Below are 25,018 nucleotides of genomic sequence, written 5' to 3'. Positions count from 1 at the left end.
GGGAGGGGAGGTGTGGAGAGTGACCTGTGCTTGCACAGAGGCTTCTTGGTGGCGGCAGCAGCAGCCTTAGGGTCTCATGCCCGTCTCTGGGGTCTGTGCTGTTAGCCGCGGCTCACGCCCGTCTCTGGAGCTCCTTGAAGCAGCGCTCAGCGCTCTTAATCCCCTCTCCTTGCGCACCAGGAAACAAAGAGGGAAGAAAAAGTCTCTTGCCTCTTCGGCAGGTCCAGACTTTTCCCCTGGACTCCCTGTCGGCTAGCCGTGGTGCACTAACCCCTTCAGGCAGTGTTCACGCTGCAAGTCCTCAGCTCCCAGCCCACGCCTGCCCCGGCGGGTGAGCAGACAAGCCTCTCGGGCTGGTGAGTGCTGGTCGGCACCGATCCTCTGTGCGGGAATCTTCCAGCTTTGTCTTACGCACCCCTGTGGCTGCGCTCCCCTCCGTGGCTCCCAAGCTCCCCACCTCCGCCACCCGCAATCTCCGCCCACGAAGGAAAGGGCTTCTAGTGTGTGGAAACCTTTCCTCCTTCACAGCTGCCTCCCACTGGTGCACGTGCCGTCCCTATTCTTTTATCTCTGTTTATACTTTTTTCTTTTGCCCTACCCAGGTACGTGGGGAGTTTCTTGCCTTTTGGGAGGTCTGAGGTCTTCTGCCAGCGTTCAGTAGGTGTTCTGTAGGAGTTGTTCCACGTGTAGATGCACTTCTGATGTATCTGTGGGGAGGAAGATGATCTCCGCGTCTTACTCTTCTGCCATCTTCCCCCTCTCCCCCCCTCCCCCAGTTTTTACTTTTATTAGCAGTGTTGTATGTGAGCATGTTTCCCCACAACTTTGACATATCTGGGCATTATCAGTCTTTTAACGCTTAGGGAAATATAATCAAGTTCTAATTTATCTGTTTATTATTTGTGAAGTTGAGCATCTTTTGTTATGTTTGTTGGTTATTTGCATTTCTTTATAATTTGTCTACTGGTAGCTTTTACTCATTTTTCTACTGGGTTATTTTTTATTGATTTGTAGGAGCCCTCTTATATATAACATGTTGTAGATATTTTCATGGTAGTTGCTTATATTTTAACTTTGTTTATGGCATCTTTTGTTTTATTTTTATTCAGTCAAATCTTTCTTTATGGGTGGTTTCTAGCCTTCATGTTCTGCTTGGAAGGACTTCCCTTTGCTAAGATTATAAAAGTAAACTTAAAAATTTGTTCCTTACTAATATACTCAGCAAGAATTATTCCGTGCAGGTAAGAGTGATGTCTAGATCCATTATTTGGGAGTTCGATTAGTCACTAGTCTTCGAAGACCTGGAATACCAGGCAGGGAATGTGAATTAAGAGTAAGGTGAAGTCACACTATAAATTAAAGTCAAATTGGTGACCTTTGGCTCTTAAATGTTCATACAGCAGATGGCTGCTCACACTGGAGATAATCCCTAAAAAGGTGTGAGTAGAATCGCTTTCATTCTGATGTAAATTCTTTTCCAAAAGTTTAGATTTTTAATGTATATTGAGTTAGATCAGGATGCTATAATTTAATTTTTCAGCTGCCATCAGAGTATAAGGGCATGAGTGGGAGAGTAGGGTAGAATAAAGGGAAAGGAAAAGAAAGGGGTTGTGAATAGGAAGAATTACTTAGGGAGGAAAGGTGGCAACAATGCTGAGGATTGGCAGTATGGAACAGACAAAAATCAGAGAGCTCAACGTTACCAACAGTTCCATTTCCTGAATTATATTTTGTTTTCTTCCTCTTGCTTTTTTAAGTATTTGTGGTTCCAACACAGACGGAAAACCACCATTGACTTTAAGCTGATTATTAATATTTAGTTTTGATATTTCCATGGTACATGTGTGCTGTGTGAGTGTATGTGTGTGTATGTGTTTGTATGTGTTTAAAAAATCACCACTGTTTGAAGACTCACTTGGTCATTTCAAAAGTGAAACTCCAATGTGAAACTCTCATTTCCTCCAAAAGCAATAAAGTAAGTAGTTGTTAGCCTCAAACTCAATTCTTTGCAAATTATATGGAAGACTGTGGCTTTCTGGCTTTCTTATTCCTCTAACTTTTCTTTAGCACCTGACACAAATGTCTCAGTTTCATAACTGAGGTATCCATTCTGCAAACAGTATTTTTTATTTTATTTATTTATTTATTTATTTTTTAAATTTATTTATTTTTTAACAGTATTTTTTAGACTTAGATTTTATTAGGATGGATTTGTGACTTTTTTATATTAAGAAATTTACAAAAGAGGGTATAAAACTAGGGAAGTCTGTAACCTTTCAAAAAAAATTAACATGTCTGTGTACCTCATTTATCTGTTTTCTTCATTGCCTTAACCACAAAGCTGTGTGTGTGTGTGTGTCTTTGTATAACACACTTGTTTGGGATTTTTGACATTTTAAGGGTTTGACAATTACTGCCAGGATCTAGGAGAAAAGTTGTTACCTTTCTTACACTTGGTAAAGTACTTTTAACAGGCATTTTCCTCACTACAATAGAGATAGGTTGGAACAGGTAAAAAGAATTGAAGACTCAGGCTTATGACCATTAAGGATAGGAATAGGGAAAACAATACAACAGGCTCTTGAGCCCATCCTTTGGAATTCAGATCCTAAATGCTCACTATACTTTGTTCCTTATACCCTTGCCTGTGAGCAGAGACAACTGTAAATGGAGATGTTTCAGTGACATGAAGGGATAATAGTTCATAAATGAGAGAGAAGGGAAGTTTTTACTGAGCCAATATTGTGACAGATGCATGATTAATCCTCATAAAGTGTAGAGAGTATTAGTCTCACTTTACTGATGAGAAAACAGATTAAAGTAACTTGCTCAGGGTCACCCAGCTAGAAGGCACTAGAGCAGAGATTCATACCAGAGGTTTCTCATTCCAAGGTCTATTCCCTGTTCTCTATACCACAGTTTCTTCAAAGCTAAAATATAAAAGGGTAGGGAAGAATATGTATGCGAAGGATAAGAAAGAGTGATATTAATTGTAAATTACATTGTAAGTGTTTCAGTATGATTAATTTGATTCTGTTGTTTAACACGGGGTAGAGTAATTGAAGAAAGTATTGTAGTCAAAATTTTTTCTTCAGAATTTGGAAAAATCATGTAAAGGAAAATAATTTCAAGGTTCTTAGTTATTAAGGTCTTAAATGATCAGGGTTCTGAGAGTTATTCTTCTCTCAAACTGGAGTATAAATCCCATAGGCGGGACTTCCCTGGTGGCACAGTGGATAAGACTCCGTGCTCCCAGTGCAGGGGGCTCGGGTTTGATCCCTGGTCAGGGAACTAGATCCCACATGCATGCCGTAACTAAGGAGCCTTGGAGGTGCAACTAAGGAGCCTGCCTGCCGCAACTAAGACCCAGTGTAACCAAATAAATAAATAAATATTAAAAACAAAATCCCATAGGCAAGGATTATGTTCTTCAACTCTTTGTCTTTTCACCTACTATGCCCGAGATGATGGGGTATGTGCATGCATGATCAATAAATGCTTGTTACTTGCCTCTTTAGTAGTTGTGCTGTCGTTAGGAAAAATTTCCTTTGTTCATTTTTGCCCTATTTTTGGCCAGATTCTGAGAATTAATATTACTTTTCATTAGGCACACTAGTTTTTAAATCTTTTTTTGGGGGCGGGGGGATGCACACCACGTGGCTTGCGGGATCTGAGTTCCCCAACCAGGGATTGAACCCGGGCCCTCAGCAGTGAAAGTGAGTAGTCCTAACCACTGGACTGCTAGGGAAGTCCCTGGACACATTATTTTTAACTAAGGTAATTTTATCAGTTAACTTTTGCATATAGAAAGAATGCTGCTGCACACGTGGAACTATCTCCTTATGAAGAAATTACTGAGAGTAAACCAATGTGTGTGGAGAGTTGTTCCTTTTTACAATTGAAATTAGAATTTTGTGCAGTTAATGTTTGTTTATGATTCTCCTTTTTTGCTTCTAGGATATTCGAAAATTCTTTGGGGTTATACCAAGTGGAAAGAAAGTTGTAAGTGAAACAGCAAAGAAGAATGAGAAAACGAAGTCTGCTGAAGAAACCAGAAAAGTGAAGAAAGGAATAAAGGAAATCAAGGTCAGTTTTCCAGATACAATATTGAATTGTATAAAATAAACTCAGTTCTGAGATTTGATATATTTGGAGCCTCGAGTAAATATAGATTTCAACTCAGCAGAGGAAGAAGAAAAGTAATAAGGTATTACTTATTTCTGGTTAATATATCTTACTGCATTCATAGCTTGGTGTTTTCCTTCACTAGACATGGAACCCTTGTTTTAACCCTTGTTAAAACTTTGTGTTTTAAGACCAAAATTTGCTCATAAAGACAGGAGTGCCTGGGCTTCCCTGGTGGCGCAGTGGTTAAGAGTCCGCCTGCCGATGCAGGGGACACAGGTTCGTGCTCCGGTCTGGGAAGATCCCACATGCCGCGGAGCAGCTAGGCCCATGAGCCATGGCCGCTGAGCCTGCGCGTCCGGAGCCTGTGCTCCACAACGGGAGAGGCCACAACAGTGAGAGGCCCGCGTACCACAAAAAAAAAAAAAAAAAAAAAAAGACAGGAGTGCCAGGTGAATGGTATTGCGCTTCTGGTGAGGGAAGGCTTTGGAGGAAAGCTTTATTCTTTTTCCTGTCCTCCTTGGGCCTCAGAGAAGTTAAGAAATAACGTCACTGTGAAAAGCAGGCAATGACTACAATAGTGTATTTGAGTTAATATTGTTCCACTTTGTGTAAAATGTAAGAATTCTGCAACTCTACAGGTCTGATTACCACCACCCCATCCTTTATGCCCTAATTGGCATATGTCTTATATCGACATATATTAATACTCCACACTCAGTGTAATAATTATTGCTGTAAACTGACCTTATTTTGAAGAAATTAAAAGAGGAAAATTGATTTGTAACCACGTGTGGTGATGGATGTTAACGACTTATGATCATTTTGCAATATATACAAATATCAGATCTTCATGTTATACACCTGAAACTAATATAATGTTACATGTCAATTATTTCTCAATAAAAACTTACCTTAAATTAATAAGATAAACAAAATTAAACAAAATTTAAAAAATATGTAAGATTAAAATTATAAACAAATACATATAATAATTTAAAATAAGCAAACCATCAAAATCATCAATAAATTATAATTTAAACACACAATTTTTTTTATTTCTTAGGTGAGACTAAAATAAAAACCTCAGTTTTCTGCTCTGCAAAAAAGTAAATAAATAAAAGGAGAATTGATCTTTTATACTTAACTATGTATTTGCTGCTTCTAGTGCTTTTCATTTCTTATTGAAGATCTGAATTTCCATCTAATATCATTTTCTTAAAACCTGAAGAATTTTTTTAAGCGTTTCTTGTAGAGTAGATCTGTTGGCAATGAATCCTGTAAGTTTTTATCTAAAAATGTCTTTATTTTTGCCTTCATTCTTGAAGGATATTTTTGCTGGATATAGAGTTTTGGATTGACAGTTTGTTTCAGCACTTAAAAATGTCCCATTCTTTTTTTGGCCTCCATTTTTTCTGGTGAGATGTTAGTGGTCATGTTGTATTCTCTTGTATGTAATGTATTATTTTTCTCATGCTGCTTTAAAAGATTTTATCTTTATCTTTGGGTTTCAGCTTTGCCCATGGTATACCTGTGTGTGATTTTCTTGTGTTTATACTGTTTAGGGTTTCTGAGCTTCTTGACTCTGTAAATTTATATCTTTCTTCAAATTTGAGAACTTTTGCCATTATTTCTTCAAATATATTTATGCCTCATTCTCTCTCTCCTCTTCTTATGGGAGTCCAATTATATACACATTACAATTTTGGAATTACGGGACTTCCCTGGCGGTCCAGTGGGTAAGACTCCATGCTCCCAGTGCAGGGGGCCCGGGTTGATCCCTGGTCTGGGAACTAGAACCTGCATGCATGCCGCAACTAAGAGTTTGCATGCTGTAAGAAGTCCTCACACCGCAACTAAAGATCCCGTGTGCCGCAGCTAAGACCTGGTGCAGCCAAAATAAATAAATAAATATGTAAAACAAAAAGAATTTTGGAATTGCGTCACAGATCATTGCAGCTTATTCATTTTTATTCTTTTTTTCCTCTGTACTTCAGATTGGATAATTTCTCTATTACTGTCCTCAAGTTCTTTGACTCTTCTGTCATCTCCAATTTGCTATTAAGCCTATGCAGTGAATATTTTGTTTTAAGTATTGTATTTTTCAGTTCTAGCATTGCCTACTAATTCTAACGTCTGGATTCGTCTCAGTTTAGTGCCTTTTATCTTGAGTCTGTGGGTCATGTATTAGTCAGTTTGGGCTACCATAAAATACCATAGACTGGCTGACTTAAAACAACAGGAATTTATTTTCTTACAGTTCTGGAAGCTAGAAGTCTATGATTAAGGTTCCAGTCAATTCAGTTTCTCTCGAGAACTCTCTTTCTGGTTTGCAGATGGCTCCCTTCTTGCTGAGTCTTCACATAGCCTTTCCTTGGTGTGAACACGTGGGGAGAGAGGTTGAGAGACAGAGTGAGTGAGTGTATGCACGTGAGTTCTCTGGTTTCACTTCTTATAAGGACACTAACTTGTCAGATCAGGGCTCTACCCTTATGACTTCATTTAACCTTGATTACCTCCTTAGAGACTCCATCTCCAAACACAGCCATACTGGGGGTTAGGGATTCAATGTATGAATTTTGGGGGGATACAAGCTTTCATTCCATAATATTCTGCCAATGGTCCCCCAAAATTCATGTCCTTTTTGCATGCAAAATACATTTATTCCATTCTAAAGCCCCCCAAAGTCTTAATTCAGTGCATCACCAGTTCTAAAGTCTGAAGTCCAAAGGCTTATCTAAATATCATCTAAATCATATATGGGTGAGACTTAGGTATGATGCATCCTGAGACAAAATTCTTCTCCAGCTGTGAACCTGTGAAACCAGACAAAGCATGCGCTTCCAAAATATAATAGTAAGACAGGCATAGAATACACATTCCCATTTCAAAAGGGAGAAATCAGAAGAAAGAAGGGGTGACAGGTGCCAAGCAAGTCTAAAACCTAGCAAGGCAAATTCTGTTTGATCTTGTTTGATGAAATATCTGGGCACCTTGTGGCCCAGTCAAGTTGACAGATAAAAGTAACCATCACAGGTCACATTTCCTATTTCTTTGTACATCTGGTTATTTTGGATTTACCTTGCATAGTGTGAATTTTACAATGTAGGAACTTTGGATTCTGTTATTTCCTCCAAAGAGTGTTAATTCTTTTAGTTTAGCAGGCAGTTAACCTGCCTGAACTCAAACTCCAAACTCTTGTCCACTCTGTTATGGGCAGCATCTGAAATCTTTGTTCAATTTTTTTTAACCTTAGCTGGGCACTTCGAGTTTTTCTGTGCATATATAGTTCAGGAGACAGCCACAGATTTGGGCTAAGTTTACTGACAGAATTTGGAACACCCCTTCTGTGGCTCTCTCCCTCCTGGGATACCCCTTTCTCTCACTTCTGAATTATTGTCATTGTTTCTAACCCTGTCCTCTAGTCTGGTGGTGTATTTGAATTACAGTGGTTTATTCATCTCATTTTCTTCCAAGCTAGTTGATTGTGCTTAAGTTTTTTTTTTTTGTGCTTACGTTTTTGAAGTTTTATTATAATGGATAGAAACATATTTCTACCTTGTAATTGATTATAGTCAGTTTTTTTGCTGTCTGCTTTCTTGATTTTTTTTTGGGAAAATTTGAATGTGTTAGAAATGTGATGTATAACTACAAAATATATAAAATATATAAAATACAAAATACAAAATATTAGTAATACCTTATGAATATGTTAGAAATGTGTATATAACTAAAAAATATAAATATTAATTGCCCTTTGCCTTGGTTTTATTTAGTTTTCCACCAGGCAATGAGTAGTGATAGGCCCACAACTCCTTAGCTTTTATTTCTGTCTCAATTTTTCATTTTCAGGAAGCACTTGCCTTGTAATATCTGATATCCTTTTACTCTTTGTTATACATAGGTTAGTGTTGAAAGTGGAAATGAATAATAATATAGCGTTTTCTACGATCCTGCCTTTGCCATCTGATGCAATTATTATCCGGCTTATTCTCTCCCCTGCTCCTCCCCCCGCCCCAAGTTTTATTGAGAAATAATTGACATACACCACTGTATAAGTTTGAGGTGTACAGCATGATGGTTTGACTTACATATATTATGAAATGATAACCACAGTGATTACCACATGTGGGTGCAGATACCCTTTCAAGTTAGTGTTTTGTTTCCTTTGGTTATATTCTCAGAAGTGGAATTGCTGGGTCATAAGGTAGTTAGTTCTACTTTAAATTTTTTGAGGAACCTCCATACTGTTTTCTATAGTGGCTGCACTGATTACAGTCCCACCAACGATGCACAAGGGTTCTCTTTTCTCCACATCCACACCAGCATCTGTTATCGCTTATCTTTTTGATGATGGGTCTGGCCTGTTCTTTAGCCTAATTCGGGCATTACTGACATTTGGGGCAGGATAATTCTTTGTTGTGGAGATGATTCTTCGTTGTCCTGTGCATTGCAGGATGTTTAGTAGTATCCCTCGTCTACCCACTATATGCCAGTAACACCCTCACCCCAGTTATGACAAGCAGAAATGTTTCCTGGGGGGGCAGCGTTCCTCTAGTTGTGAACTATTGAGCCCAACTCTAATGAGGAAAAAACAGCTAAGTTATATGGTCTTCTCTGTGTTCTAATTATACTGTGATGTTTATAGGTAAATCGTTCTTGTAAAGAAGATGACTTCAAACAGAAGCAACCAAACAAGAAAAAGAGGATCATCTATGATTCAGGTAATATTTCTTTTGAGGAGCTTTCAAGTTTAAAAACTATTTTATATCTGTTAGAACAGTGTTTTCCAGACTGATGTTCTGAGACACACAGCTCTCTATGATGTTAACAGGTGCTGTGAGAAGAGGGTTCTATGTTCAAGTAAAGTTGAAAACAACTTTATTACACTACAGAATTTATCAGAGCCGAAATATGTTAATATATTAAAGTTTTGTTCGGGAGGGGAGATAGTATATACAGCATGTCTGAAACTTACTTTGAATATGGTATGTTTATTTTTTTAAAATATTCATATTAACTTCTCTTTCAGCTGAGGTTCTTAGAAACTGAATTTGAAAAATAGTGCCGTAAAATGTTGCTTTAGAAACAAAGATCTAAAATATAATTTTTGTGCTTTTGATCTGGTCCTTTTTTGTTGCAGTTAAAAAGGAACAAACACAATTTAAAAACTTTGAATATACAGTTGACCCTTGAATAATGCAAGGGTTGGGGCTTCAACCCCCCTTGTAGTTGAAAATCTGCATATAACTTGACTCCCTGCAAAACTTAAGTACTAATGGCCTACTGCTGATCAGAAGCCTTGCAATAACATAAAAAGTCAATTAATACATATTTTGTATGTTATATATATATTTTTACTATATTCTTACAATAAGTAAGCTAGAGAAAAGAAAGTGTTATTAAGAGAATCTTAAGGCAGAGAAAATACCTTTACAGTACTGTACTGTGTTTTTGATACCGTAAGTTTATGTCATCTGTTTACAAGATGAACCATCTCTTAGTACCTACATCAACATTGTCTAATATGATACAAAAGACTGTAGATGTTATATGTATTACTAATGCTAGACATCAAAAATGAAAAGATAATGTGAAAAAGAAGTTCGTATTTATTTACAGATATAACGATTCATGCATTGATAATGAAGAAGCAGCAGTATGATTGCTTTATGGTAGCCTAGTGTTGTTGATACAATTGCTTCATGATAGCCTAGCCTATGCACTAATAAATGAATCTGTTATAAAATTTTGGCATACAGTATTACAGTCATATTCATAATACAGTATTGGAAACATTGTTACATTAAAAAAAACTCACCTGTGATGATAGATAGGCTGATATGCAGTTTCTCCAGTTATAGAGAGGCATACTGTATAGTAATGTAATTCTTTGAAAGCAAAGTTACAAAACAGAAAACTAACACGTTAATTTTATATTAAGGATCACCTTATACCTATGTAGAGATAGACTAGTATCTACATATATTTTATGCATTCATAACATACTTTTCAATTAACTTTTTTGATATTTCTAGGCTACGTGGTTTGTCTCTTTTTTCAAATTGTTGCAAATCTCCAAAAGTTTTTCCAATGTATTTATTGAAAAAAATCTGTGTATAAGTAGACATGTGCAATTCAAACCCATGTTCAAGGATCAACTGTCCTTTTAAGATAGGGAACATACACTTTTATGCATGCCTTTTATGATATGTTAAAATAATGGTAGAACTCAGGAAGTTTTAGGTTTTGCTTTTTTTGGAGAAGATCTATTTGGTATGAATTCTTAAAATTAGAAATGTAACCTAAGGAAGCATTTATAGATTGTTAGGATTTTGACAGTGGTAGCAAAGATTCTGACTCATTTTCTAAAAGTACTTGAGTGTTTATCGTGAGTCTTCTACTGCTGTATAGAATTGTAAAGAATTTGAAATAAGTACATATCACCATTTCTCAGGAGTTTCCATCTTTTGGGAAAGTGGAAATTTAATTGTTTGATACATTTTAGAACAATATGAGACAGGATTTAAAAATGCATGGTGAGAGAAAGAGGAAGGACACCAAAGTTTCTGAAACTCCTCTATTGTGTACCAGACGTATACTAGGTATTTATACTTTGTCTTGATTTATATTTAAGTGCTCTGGGTGATTAGATTGTGGTAGACAGAATAACGGCCCCCAAAGATGTCCACACCCTAGTTACTAGAACCTGTGTATATGTTAGGTTACGTGGCAAAAGGGAATTAAAATTGTAGGTGTCATTAAGGTTGATAATCAGATGACCTTAAAGTAGGAAGATTATCTGGATGGGCCCAATGTGGTCACAAAGAAGAGGAAGGCAGAAGAAGAGATTTAGAGAGAGATTGACTATGGAAGAAGGTTAGAGAATTAGAGAGATGGCAGCATGAGAAGGACTTTGCCTAATGTTGCAGGCTTTGAAGATGGAGGAAGTGGGGGCCATGAGCTAAGGAATGCTAGCAGTCACTAGAAACTAGAAAGGTGAGGAAATGGGTTCTTCCCTATAGTATCCAGAAAGGACCACAGCCATCCTGATGCTTGATTTTAGCCCAGTGAGACCCAAATTGGATTTCCAACCTCCAGAACAGTGAGATAATACATTTGTGTTGGTTTGTTGTTTTTTTTGGCTGCTTCATGCGGCATGCGAGATCTTAGTTCCCTGACCAGGGATAGAACCCGTGACCCCTGCAGTGGAAGCACGGAGTCCTAACCACTGGACCGCCGGCGAATTCCCCATTTGTGTTGTTTTAAGCCACTAAGTTTGTGGTGATTTGTCACAGCAGCAACAGAAAAGTAATACAAAGGCTTAACACTGGATAGAAGGCAACCTATGAGAATTTATAAAAGAGATTTGCCTTGAAAAGGGTCTTGAGGAATTGGTTAATAATAACCGCTTTAAGGGAATTCCGTGGTGGTCCAGTGGTTAGGACTTGGTGCTTTTACTGCTGTGGGCCCAGGTTTGATCCCTGGTCGGAGAACTAAGATCCTGAAAGATGGATGGCACAGCCAAAAAACAAACAAAACAAAAAAACCCACTTTAAAAACACACTATATTATACTATTTCTTTTCAAAGTTTTAATTTTCCTCTCATTTAGATTCAGAATCAGAGGAGACAGTACAGGTAAAAAACTCCAAAAAGCGACCAGAAAAATTGCCACTGTCTTCTAAACCTGCTAAAATTCGACACCAGGATCCTGTTACATACATTTCAGAAACAGGTAAGGGTACCGAATATGTTTATTGTTTTAGAAAAAAGCGCAGTGTGTGTTATGTTCTTGAGCTTCTCGTTGGTATCTAAATGTACCTCCTTCACTTTGAACTGAATTTCTGTTGCCTTTTTTGGTTTGTTGAATTATATTTACCAGGGGAAGGTTGTAATTATCTTTGGCATTTCTGTGAGTTAAGGGCCAATTACAGGGGAATTGGTTCTTAGAATTTTTTTAAAGTGCTGTATATTGAAGCATATATGTTGAAGCTCTGTCTTGAATCATATATTCAAATATTATTGGGTTGTTTTAAAACTTTTTAATGTAAGTTTTTTATCTTGGGTGTTAAATCATAACAGTCTAAGTATATAATGACTATTCATATTTGTGCTTTATAATCTAGCACAGATGTGACCTAAATTCCTTATATTCTCTGGTGACACAAAAGATTTTAGCATTGGCTGTAAAAAAAAAGATTGTTATTATATTTATATTTATTTGAGCTGTTTTGAGTGGTCAGAAAATAAGACATTTATAAATGTACACTAATCTTAAGATATCATAGTATAAATAATTGTTTCATAGATAGTATTCTTTTATGGTGAGGAACCCTGAATTATATTGTCATCTTAGGAAAAAACACTTAGATGGGTTCATTATAAAGTCATTTAGATTTTAGCATTGTTAACTCCTAGAGGAGACCATCTTCAAATTCACAGAACCTGTTTTATCAGTTCCTATATAGAAATTGCTTAAAGGGGTCATGAGAGCATCTGATACCTCATTAGTTTGTTCATCTTAAGGAAAACCTCTGACACCATTATTTTTAGCACTCTGCTACTTGTATTGCTAGTGAAGTGAATACACCTGGTTTGAAGAGACAGGGTAAAAACCACAATTATTTTGACACAGGATGTTACAACTTACATTCAGCAGACATTTATTGATTGTCTTTTCTGTCCTAGATACTAGGTGCTGGGATACAAAGATGATTAAAGACTCCTGAGTACTATAGGAATTGCCTGAGGCTGCAATATACAATAGTCAGGGAGAGGGCTTCATGGAGAGGGTAAGATTTGATCTAACCCTTGATGGATGAGCCCGTGATGGAGGGAAAGAACATGTCTGGTTAATAAGATGGGATTATTTAAAGCACAGCATCCAGCACAAGGCTTGATGTATTCGCAGGACACTGAAGAGATTGCTTGCCCACATGATGAGGAATAATGAGAGGTGGTGAAGCCAGTTTAGGGAAGATATTGAAAGCTAGGCAGAGGAATTCCACATAGCAGGGAAAAGGGAACCATTAAAGTTTTTGAACAGATATAGAATGATGAAAATAGTATTTAAGAGTGATTGCTAGTATTTAAGAGTGATTGCTAGTATTTAAGGTGGGAAGGAGAATAGAAAAATCATAATTGGGGAGGCTGAGGCATTTATGGTAATCTACGAGTGAAGTAATGAGAGTCTTAAAAGTTAGCAATAGTTAGGGACTGATCTATAAACATTTTGGGGATGAGTTATAGGTTAGGTTTTTGGATTACCTATGGGCTTCATTCAGCCATGCTATCTATGGTTTACTATTAGGATAATTAGAGAGCTGATGTTATTAGCATGCTTACAGGTAAATTTTTTTTATTTTTTAACATCAGCTTTATTGAGATATAATTCACATACCATACAATTAACCTTTAATGGTTTTTTTAATATAATTTTAAAAAATTTATTTTATTTATTTATTTTTGACTGCGTTGGGTCTTTGCTGCTACATGCGGGCTTTCTCTAGTTGCGGCGAGCGGGGGCTACTCTTTGTTGCGGTATGCTGGCTTCTCATTGCAGTTGCTTCTCTTGTTGCGAAGCATGGGCTCTAGGCGCGCAGCGTCAGTAGTTGTGGGGCGTGGGCTCAATAGTTTTGGCTCGCGGGCTCTAGAGCAAAGGCTCAGTAGTTGTGGCGCACAGGCTTAGTTGCTCCGCAGCATGTGGGATCTTCCCGGACCAGGGCTCAAACCTGTGTCCCCTGCCGATTCTTAACCACTGAGCCACCAGGGAATCCCCACCTTTAATGTTTTAATGTTATTGGAATTTGCTTTCATGTATGGGCTGTTACTTGAGAGTATGAAGGTACTCATGGTAGATAAATTGGTCAGTAAGTAGGGAATGAAACAGGAAAGAAGTCCTTGAGTTGTAGAAGGAAGCTGAGACTGGAAGGTCAGAAGCCCTGCCTGGAGGGTACATCCTTAGTTCCCATCTAACAGCTGTGTGACTGGGCTAAAGGGCAGTGAGTCTGTCTCCCTTTCTGTAAAGCAGAAACACTAACTGAATAGGCTAGTTGGGAAAAAAATGGGATGATGCATATGAAAGGGCCAGACCCAGTGCCTGAAACATAAATAACAGGCTGTCAAAAGGAAAAAGTAAAAATGAAAGAAGCCCACAGATGAAGCTTTGTAGGCTCTCTGAAACATTTACATATTTGATAAAGTTGTTCAAATGACCAAAGAGAAAATCTAAGTGACATGAACATATTTTCTGTAAGCTGAGGTAAATTTCTTCATTATGGCCTGTGGCAGATTGACTCTTGAACCTTTCTGTTCTGTTGCTAAATATCTGTTCAGGCACGTTGTGCAAATGCACTCTTCCATTAAAAGGCTCCCTCTTACATCTGGCCACCTTTGTCAAGTTTTGAATATGTGGGAGGGATACTAAAACCAGTATGGTGATAGGTTTATTATGTAACTGAAGGTGGTGTGATCAAGCTTTCCAGTGACACCCTGAAAACGTCAAAGTTAGTGTGCAGACAGCGATGGCCTTCAACTGTGGATCAAGGCTATCGTTATCTTGTGATTTTAGGTACACAGAAGGGTCAAACAATTTAAGCTCTGATCACAGGTTTTCTTTAACACGGGACTGTTTATTTCAGACCAGGTATTTTTGAATGTTATTTTCTGAAAAGATAACTATCATCTTATCTGAAATTTTTATGACCATTAGACAGTATTTATATCACCCTGCCAAGGGTATGTACATGTGAAAGTGAATGTTGTCATCTTGTCTTAGCAAAAATTCTTGGGGTACAGTATATCTATCTCATATGATGTTCAGTATTACATAGTGTTCTGCTTTTTCCTGGATTTGAGATACAGGAAAGAAGTTAGCTGTTTTTTTGCCTGTTTTATCTTCTCATACTTTTTTATGCCTTGGAATGATAGGTGAATGGGAGAAAAGCCCTTTTCCTTCCCATCATAAAAGAGAATGAGACAGTTAAAAAGAAGTCTGCAATAAAATTAGCATAATAAAATCAGAAATATAATGAGTTTCACAAAAAGAAAAGTGCAGCTTCTTGAAATTAATAAACTAACTAGAAATTTCTTGACCATAAAATAATTCTTCTATTCTTTTTTTAAGCTAAAACTACATACAAAATTTCAATGCTGGTTATGAATAAGTATTCATATTGTAGAAATAAATATTTATCAGTATATTGGGACTTGCCTGGAGGTCCAGTGGTTAAGACTTCATGCTTCCAATTCTGGGGGCATGGGTTCGATCCTTGGTAAGGGGAACTAAGATCCCACATGCCACGTGGCCAAAAAAAATAAAAATAAAAACCCAAGGTTAAATAAAATATTTGTGGTAATAAAATTGTACTTTTTTTTTTTTTTTGGAGTTTGGAGCTTCTTGTGGAAAAGGATTATATGATATGATTCAGTTTTAAAAACCTGTTAATTCCAAAAGAAACAATTTTCTTTACTATTCCATATTTTATCTTTTATAAACCAACTTTTTTTTTCCTTACAGCATAGCATGCGTAGTGTTTAAGAACATGAGCTCTTGAGTAAAACCTTCTGCCTGGGTTAAACCTTCATTTACCTTCCCTGTGTCTTAGTTTCCTTGTTTGTAAAATGGGGTATTACTAGTACCTACATCAGAGGCCTTTGTTCTTGATCAAATGAGATAATGCTTGAAAAGCAATTAAAATAGTGTCTGTCACATTACTGAAATGCTCAGTAAGTATTAACTGTTATTATTATATTTTGACCTGATCGTATACCTACATCTGCCTTTAAGATTATGCTAAAGACATTTGCTTTTGCTTAGATACTTAGGGCTTTTTTTGATTATATAACTGTGCTTTAGAAATTTAGAAATTGTATTTGGCCCACTTATGTTATAGATGTTCTTTGTCCAGTATGGGAACTACTACATGTGGCTGTTGAGCACTTGAAATATGATTAGCCCAAATTCAGAACGTTTTACTTGTGAAGTATAGATTTCAAAGACTTACTACAAAAAAAAGGATAAATTATCTTATTAATAATTTTTTAGCATTGATTACATGTTGAAATAATAATCTGAATATGTTAGGATAAGTGAAATATATTATTAAAATTTCATCTGTTTCTTTTTCCTTTTTAAAAAGGTGGCTTGCATTTTATTCCTGTTGCACAGTTCTTTATAAACAATGAGAAACATACTTAGGAAATAACCTTACTTTATTTATTTATTTTAAAATATTTATTTATTTATTTACTTTGGGTGTACTGGGTCTTAGTTGCTCCATGTGGGCTCTTAGTTGTGGCCTGTGGACTTCTTAGTTGTGGCATGCATGTGGGATCTAGTTCCCCGACCAGGGATTGAACCTGGGTCCCCTGTGTTGGGAGTGCAGAGTCTTATCCACTGGACCACCAAGGAAGTCTTGGAAATAACCTAACTTTAGAAAATAACCTACTAAGCAACTATACTCCAATAAAAATTAATTTAAAAAGTTAAAAAAGAAAAGAAAATAACCTATTTAACCTACTTCAGGTGCTTTTGGTTGTACTATTACACAGTTCTTTAGGCTATATTGTTATACAGATCTTTAGGCTTATCATTTAGCTCCATGACACACTTTTCATCATCACTTTGTTTGATTAAATTTGTCTTCTATTATGTATTGATTTTTTTAAAGATTTTTTTTGATGCGGACTATTTTTAAAGTCTTTGTTGGATTTGTTACAGTATTGCTTCGGTTTTATGTTTTGGTTTTTTGACCGCGAGGCATGTGAGATCTTAGCTCCCCGACCAGGGATCGAACCTGCACCCCCCTGCATTGGAAAGCAAAGTCTTAACCACTGGACTGCCAGGGAAGTCCCTTATTGATTTTTAAAGTACTTTAACTACATTAGTTTCTCATATTACAGGAAAAGGAAAAAAATTGCTTATACATATCTTCATAGCTAACCATTGACTGTAGTAAAATGTTCTTGTAGGTTGGTAAAAATCCAAATACTTGTCGTACTGGGTAAATATGTTTACTTTTAGTTGTTTAATGAAGTGAGAGACCTTGAGTTTTGTTTGACACAGGTGACCTTTTATTATGCAGTTTCATCAGGGGCTGCTTGTGTTTGGTTGAAAATGGTGGGGCTTTTCCCAATCTTGAGAATTGTTTATGACGGGTAATTTAAAAAAATTTTTTATTGGTGTATAGTTGATTTACAATGTTGTGTTAGTTTCACGTGTACAGCAAAGTGAATATATGCGCATATATATATGTCTCCACTCATTTTTAGATTCTTTTCCCATACAGGTCATAACAGAATATTGAGTCTAGTTCCCTGTGCTATACAGTAGGTCCTTATTAGTTATCTCTTTTATACATAGTAGTGTGTATATGTCAATCCCAATCTCCCAATTTACCCCTCCCCACTTCCCCCCTGGGTAACCATAAGTTTGTTTTCTACATCTGTGGCTCTTTTTCTGTTTTGTAAATAAGTTCATCTGTACCATTTTTTTGGATTCCACATATAAGCAATATCATGTGATATTTGTCTTTGTCTGATTTACTTCACTTAGTATGACAATCTCTGTGTCCATCTGTGTTGTGGCAAATGGCATTATTTCATTCTTTTTTACGGCTGCGTAGTATTCCATCATATATATGTACCACATCTTTTTATCCACTCCTCTGTCAATGGACATTTAGGTTGCTTCCATGTCTTGGCTATTGTAAATAATGGTGCAATGAACATTGGGGTGCATGCATCTTTTCAAATTATGGTTTTCTCCAGATATATGCCCAGGAGTGGGATTGCCAGATAATATGGTAGTTTTATATGTAATTTTTTAAGGAACCTCCTTACTGTTCTCCATAATGGTTGTACCAGTTTACATTCCCACCAACAGTGTAGGAGGGTTTCCTTTTCTCCACACTTTCTCCATCTCTCTACCCCCTCTTCAGCCTTTGTTATTTGTAGACTTTTTTTTTTTTTTTGCGGTACGCAGGCCTCTCACTGCTGTGGCCCCTCCTGTTGCGGAGCACAGGCTCCGGACGTGCAGGCTCAGCGGCCATGGCTCACGGGCCCAGCCGCTCCGTGGCATGTGGGATCTTCCCAGACCGGGGCACAAACCCGTGTCCCCTGTGTCGGCAGGCAGACTCTCAACCACTGCGCCACCAGGGAAGCCCTATAGACTTTTTAATGATGGCTATTCTGACTGGTGTGAGGTGGTACCTCATTGTTGTTTTGATTTGCATTTCTCTAGTAATTAGTGATGTTGAGCATCTTTTCACGTGATTTTTGGCCCTCTTTATGTCTTCTTTGGAGAAATGTCTATTTAGATCTTCTGCCGATGTTCTGATTGAGCTGTTTTTTTTTTTTTATATTGTATTTAAAAAAGTCCAAACAGGAGCTGTTTGTATACTTTGGAGATTAATCCTTTGTTCGTTGCTTCATTTACAAATATTTTCTCCCATTCTGTGGGTTGTTATGACCGGTAATTTTTATTGAGCATATAATTCCATAGGCTGATAGTGTTCTTGAAGTTATAATTATTTTGGGGACATTAAGTGGGAAAAAATTGGGAATGTGGTGTTCTCCAGGTTACCATGTAATATCAGTGACTTGTGACTCGGGAAAATAGCAGCAGAAAATATTATTGGGGAATGTGTGTGCTAATTTTTAGTGACATACAGCTTTGTGTACCAGATAAATAGGAATCGATTTCTGTATAGGATAGAGAACTTCTCTTAGACATTTTCAGGGAAACCCAGTGTGGCTGAGACAGAGAATTTCCTTGAAGTGAGAGGAAACCTAAGAACTGTGTATTATATTTCTTTCGTTATACTTGTTCAAAAATTAATATGGATTTAAAATCAATATTAAAAAATCAATAATACTATTAATATTTATAGTTTTTATAAGACTATAAAAGAAACTAAGTTTAGATTTTTGAGGATGAGTATTTAGATTAATATTATTCAGAATTACCTAAGTAACACATTCTCACTGAAAAAGAAACAATTCAGATAAAAAATGTTCCATTCCTTCATCCATCCCTTTTGCCCTACATAGCTATATAAATTTAAAAAATATATATATACACACATGTATATTTACATATATACACGTATTTGAGAGTGGCATCTTGTAACATCTGCAGCTTGCTTTTTCATAACTTAATGTCTCCTTCCCTTCTTCCTTCTCTCCTTTTCTCCCCTCCCTCTCTCCCCACCCCTCAGCCTCTCTCTCTTTCAATACAGAAAGATTCCTATCTCATTCTTTTAAACTGCTGCATAGTGAATTTTAATAGTATGCATTTAATTTTTCTCATACTCTTATTTTGGATATTGGATTATTGATGTGAACATACTTGTTTATGCTTCATTGTAATAGAACGTATTTAACCATCAATAAGTGGACAATTCACAATGAAGAATATTATCACTTAAAAGAGAATAGAATTTCTTGAGGTTAAGTGGCATTTGTTTTAAGGGTGTAGTTTATTCACCTATATTATGAAGAATAGAAGGGGGTTCCATTTTGTGCTTCTCAGGTCCAGAAAAGGGACTTTATGTTTATCCTTATTAAATTTTTTTTCTGAAAATTTTTTTCTGAAACTCTTACGTTTTTATCTTGTTAGCTTCCAGGGTTTTGTATTCTGATTCTGTCATCTTTTTTTTTTTTAATTTTACATTTGAATAGTTTCATTTAACAATATTAAATTCTCACTGATTTATTTATTTAACAAACGCGATTGTTCACTGTTTGTGCCCAACAGCATACTGGACAATCTATGAAATAGATAAGAGAATAAAGTTCAGCCCTGTCTTCAAGGGCTTAAATTCTACTGGGGAGATAAGCCTTTTACATACAAATTGTAATACAAGGAAACAATTAACAGTGATAAAAATATCTTCCAAGGATATTTGGGCATGAGAGAGGTAACTTTTATTTTGGAAGTTCAGGAAACATTTCCTGGAAGAGAGAGAAATTTGAGGTAAACGTCAAAGGTTTTGGTAGGATTTAACATGGAGATTTAGGTATTGTGTATACTAGAAAGGAGAATAATGTGAAGTTTGGAAATCAGTAGTGCTATTTCATGTGCATTATTCACTACTTCCTAACTTATAGAAAGAGGAAAATCTACTTTAAAAAATTCAATTTATAAACTTTCACAGATTTACTTACACCAGATTAATACTACCTAGTATTGTATCGTACCTTGTATTTTCTTAATTATAGTATCATCTGTGTAGGAATCTCTTACTTTACTTGAAACCTCTGTATCCATGTGAAAGGCAGGGAGAATTCGACCTTAATAATGTTAACATAAATTTTGTCTTGTATACTATTATAAATTTTTTTCAAAACACTTTTATACTGACTTCATGGAATGGAATAACATTATTTATTATATGGCTTATATTTCCTATTTGTCTCATTTGATCTTCAAAACTACCTTATATCAGAGCTGACTTGCTTTAAGAAAACTTACTCTCAAAGAATCAATTTTCAATCTAAGGTTGCACAAAGCTTCAGTGTGAAAGAATCCTGTAGTTCTTTGGATGCCCCTCATCCACTTATTTTTTATATCATCTGATTTGATATCTTCTACAGATTTGATAAACCTATCTGTGTATTTCTTTCTGAATCATTAGTAAAACTGTTTAGTATTAAGGGACATGTAAAGAAACCTTTTTCAAAATTGACATGATCGAATATCAGCATCCTGGATACAGCTTTTCAGTTTCTTCTGAAGAGCTTTGCAATTAGTTATGAATCTCAGAAACCACTGTTACGTATCTTGTATTTCTCCATCTTGCCATAAATCAGTGCTTCTTAATAAAGGGTGATTTTGCCTTGCAGCAAAAAATCTGGCGTATCTGGAGTGCTATTTTTGGTCATCACAACTGGCGGATGCTGCGGCATCTAGTTGGTAGAGGCCAGAGTTGCTACTAAACATCCTACAGTGCACCAGAGAGCCCCCTACAACAATTATTTGGCTCAAGATGTCAATAATGCAGAGGTTAAAAACCCTGCCATAGCCTATTGGAAGACAATTTGGTAGATGCTTTGTTACAGTCCAGACATCCCTGTTTCTAATATTCATCTCATCTACTAGTCCTGAAGAATAAATGACGGCTCAGGCCAGCATAGTTTAATCTCAGTGAATCTCTGTCTGCTTCTGTTAAATACTCTCTTTTTGGTTTTTGTTTGTTTTTTATTTTAATTTTTTATTGAAGTATAGTTGATTTATAATGTGTTAATTTCTGCTATACAGCAAAGTAATTCAGTTATACATATATGTACATTCTTTTTCATATTCTTTTCCATTATGGTTTATCACAGGATACTGAATATAGCTTACTGTGCTATACAGTAGGACCTTGTTGTTTATCTATTCTATATATAATAGTTTGCATCTGCTAACCCCAAACTCCCGCTCCATCCTTCCCTCACCCCCCTCCCCCTTGGCAACAACAAGTCTGTTCTCTATGTCTGTGAGTCTGTTTCTGTTTTGTAGATGAGTTCATTTGTGTCATTTTAGATTCCACATATAAGTGGTATCATATGGTATTCGTCTTTCTCTTTCTGACTTACTTCAGTTAGTATGATAATCTCTAGTCGCATCCATGTTGCTGCAAATGGCATTATTTCATTCTTTTTTATGGCTGAGTAGTATTCCATTGTGTATATGTACCACATCTTTATCCATTCATCTGTCGATGGACATTTAGTTTGTTTCCATGTCTTGGCTGTTGTGAATAGTGCTGCTGTGAACACTGGGGTGCATGTATCTTTTTGAATTATAGTTTTGTCCAGATATATGCCCAGAAGTGGGATTGCTGGTTCATACGGTAGTTCTATTTTTAGTTTTCTGAGGAACCTCCATGCTGTTTTCCATAGTGGTTGCACCAACTTACATTCCCACCAATAGTGTAGAAGGGTTCCCTTTTCTCCACCCCCTCTTCAGAATTTGTTATTTGTTGACTTTTTAATGATGGCCATTCTAACTGGTGTGAGGTGATATCTCATTGTAGTTTTGATTTGCATTTCTCTAATAGCCATGTTGAGCATCTTTTCATGTGACTGTTGGCTATCTGTAAATACTCTCTTTTTGCCCTGCTCTTGATATTGTTGTGTAGAACTGTAACCAAACCTTTCTCCTTCTATATTTCTGTAGTTGGGGATCTGCCTTTCTCTTTTTGACAATTAGGACTCCATTTCTCCTCTTTAATCTTTAGAGACTTCTTCCATTTTATATGATGATTCAAGGTCACTGATATCCTTTAGCAATTTCATTCCCAAATTCATTTTGACTAAAGCATCATTATAAGAGCTAGATGCTTTCTTGTAGTCTTTTTTCCCTAGTTTGCTCTTCAGTCCCCTTTCAGTAGTGCATATAATGAGACCTGAAAAAAAATTCAGTGGCATATGAAGAAGGAGAACTGAAAAGGACATAGTGAATAATGAAGCACTAGAGTATCTGGAATGATTATTGAGTGTCTGAAACATCTTTGAAAATGAACAGACTGTTGTTTTCTGGTGACACATATTTTGTTGTCAGGTACTTGTGAAAGTATGAGAGATACAGGATTGTATTCGAGAATGCTAAGGAAGTAGGATTATGTTATGAAAATGTCATTAAGCACTAATAAAACAATATACAGGTGATTTATACTTGGTCTTAGCATAGAAACCAGCATTGTTATGTCCTCTCATGTGTGGGGAAGTGGAATGTGAATGGAAGTGGTGAATCGCATTGCTGAACCACTCCCTTAACTCTTCCGGTCAGTCGAGTTTTCCTTCTGTTGCCGGTTTCATGCTTTAGAGTTGTAAGAAGCTCTGGATAATGTACCTGTGGCTAGTTGTCTAAGCCCTCCCTCCCCTAACCCTGAACCTCCTTTTTCTTTTCCTGTGAGATGCAGTGGAGACGGAGGAAGGAGGTGAGTAAGTAGTAAAATGTTCCACTTTCTTCTCCTGCATTGTTTTCTTCGTAATTGAAACCAGCTGTGACTTTCCATGGACTGTTCTTCCTGCTCTGGGGAGGACTCTATATGGTAGATAACATCACAGAACAAGCCAGTACTTTTTTCTCTTAATGATAAATATCATTATTTAGCTACCTCACTAGACCTCACGAATTATTAAGTAATTTTATTCTTAAAATATAACTGACTCCATTTGATTCTAAGAGGATTTATTAGTAAAGAATCATGATATCTCTAAATTTCTTGATTAAGGATGAGCAGTTTCAGTTTTATTTCATTATACTGAAATATATCTGATTCACCACATAAAGCATTCAGTGATTCACCCCAGAATATCCGATTCTCACACCCCATAAGCGGTACAAAGATGATATGTGTAGTTTCTTTTCCAACCACTTAATTAACAAATATTTATTGAAGACTTGGAATATGCATATGAACCTTTCTCTATGTCCACACCAAAATGACAGTTTGGATTTTTGACTCAGGAAGTATTGAAAAGGAAGTTAGTAGAAAAAGGCTCTAAAGACTCAGATTCCCTTTTTAGTTTTTGACTTGTTGCAAAATAAATTATTTTTAATCTCTGTAACCAGATTCTCTAGGATGGTCTCCATTAATTTGGTTTCTGTGTATTTCACACTGAGGGAAAAAAATTAGAATCCCAAACTCTCAGCAGTAGGAACTTCAGAATTAGATTTTTTTAGAGACCTGCACATTATTTTCTTGCTCTTTCATTTGTTATCTTTTTAAATAAATGAATGTATCTAACTCAGAGTGGCAAAGCAATCTTCTCTTCCAGGCAATTCCTCTGCTGTATGTTGGATAATGCTAGTTTACGTGGTGATTCTTACCACATTTGAGGTTATGTTGTATATAAATAAAAATAAATGGTGTTTTTATAAGGAGTCAGATATCCTGGGGGGAGGTTCTAAGTGTTCCGTTGCCCATGATTTTCAACTAGGTCACAGAAATTTGACTTAGATCTATTTATCATTATTTTAAGTTAATGTGAAGAAGAGAACACAGTTTTGCCTTTGGCTTCTGACAAGGCAGAACAAATTTAGGCTCATTAGGAAACAAGAACAAATGTTAAAAAAGAAAAACAACCATAACTTTATTTGGGATGTTTCATGTCTACACACTGTGTAGAATCGTAAAATATTTATTTTATTTAAGGATGGTCACAGCCTTATAGTTACAGGTCCATGTAACTATAAGGACTGTGGAGAAGCTCACAAATCACAGGGCACTAAATAAGCATTAAATCAAGCAGGTCAATATTTTTTTTTCCTTTTTGCATAACTGTATTTCACTAGAATTGCTCCTGCTTTCCAAGGGGACTTGGAGAACCATTTATTTTGTGGTTAGTAGAGAACAAAGCACCTTGTATATAATTTTTGCTTAGTACAGTGAAAACATACTTGAAATTTCATGCAGAATATTTCCATATTTTTTCTTGAAAATTACATTTTTACTCAGTATTTATGAAAATGTTTATAAAGTTATGTCTGTGTTTAGATGTAGTATATTTTTGGGAACTGTAGCTTGAAGACATTGTTAACTTTAAACCCATTGTAAAAAGATCTCTAGTAGAGAAGGCTATGGAAAGAAGCTCTCTTTTAGGAGTGATGTTTAAGGCTAACCTAAAGAACAAAGTGATGCATTTTTGGTTTTTTGCCAGCTTATTTTTACTGTTTTCATAATTTTTTTTTGAGCTTTGAAATTTGGGCTTAATTTTTTATGACAGCATGAATTCATTGTATGACTAGATCACAATGTATATAGCCCTTCCAGTTTAAATTATTTTTGTTGCCTACATTTTTAATGTTTTTAGTAGTGTGATGAATATATTTGTATATAAATGTTTGTCAGCACCTCTCATTATCTCTAAGAATTACTATGCTAAAGGTTATGAACTTC

At 36.2% G+C, this 25,018-nt stretch overlaps 1 protein-coding gene across 2 annotated transcripts in view; it reads left to right on the top strand.

Moving 5' to 3' along the window:
• RFC1 (replication factor C subunit 1) overlaps nucleotides 1–25,018 on the top strand; it is an 82,975-nt gene that overhangs the window by 12,210 nt on the left and 45,747 nt on the right. For both annotated transcript variants that reach the window (XM_082838833.1, XM_082838834.1), the window contains exons 2-4: nucleotides 3,958–4,086; nucleotides 8,774–8,849; nucleotides 11,740–11,862. In XM_082838833.1, coding sequence (XP_082694959.1) covers nucleotides 3,958–4,086; nucleotides 8,774–8,849; nucleotides 11,740–11,862 — 328 coding nt within the window. The remainder of the gene's footprint in view (nucleotides 1–3,957; nucleotides 4,087–8,773; nucleotides 8,850–11,739; nucleotides 11,863–25,018) is intronic.

Source organism: Leucopleurus acutus, assembly GCF_964270905.1.
Source record: "Leucopleurus acutus genome assembly, chromosome: 4".
Taxonomy (NCBI): Eukaryota; Metazoa; Chordata; class Mammalia; order Artiodactyla; family Delphinidae; genus Leucopleurus; species Leucopleurus acutus.
The sequence above is the reverse complement of the archived record's forward strand: the minus strand, read 5'-3'. Positions and strand labels throughout refer to the sequence as shown.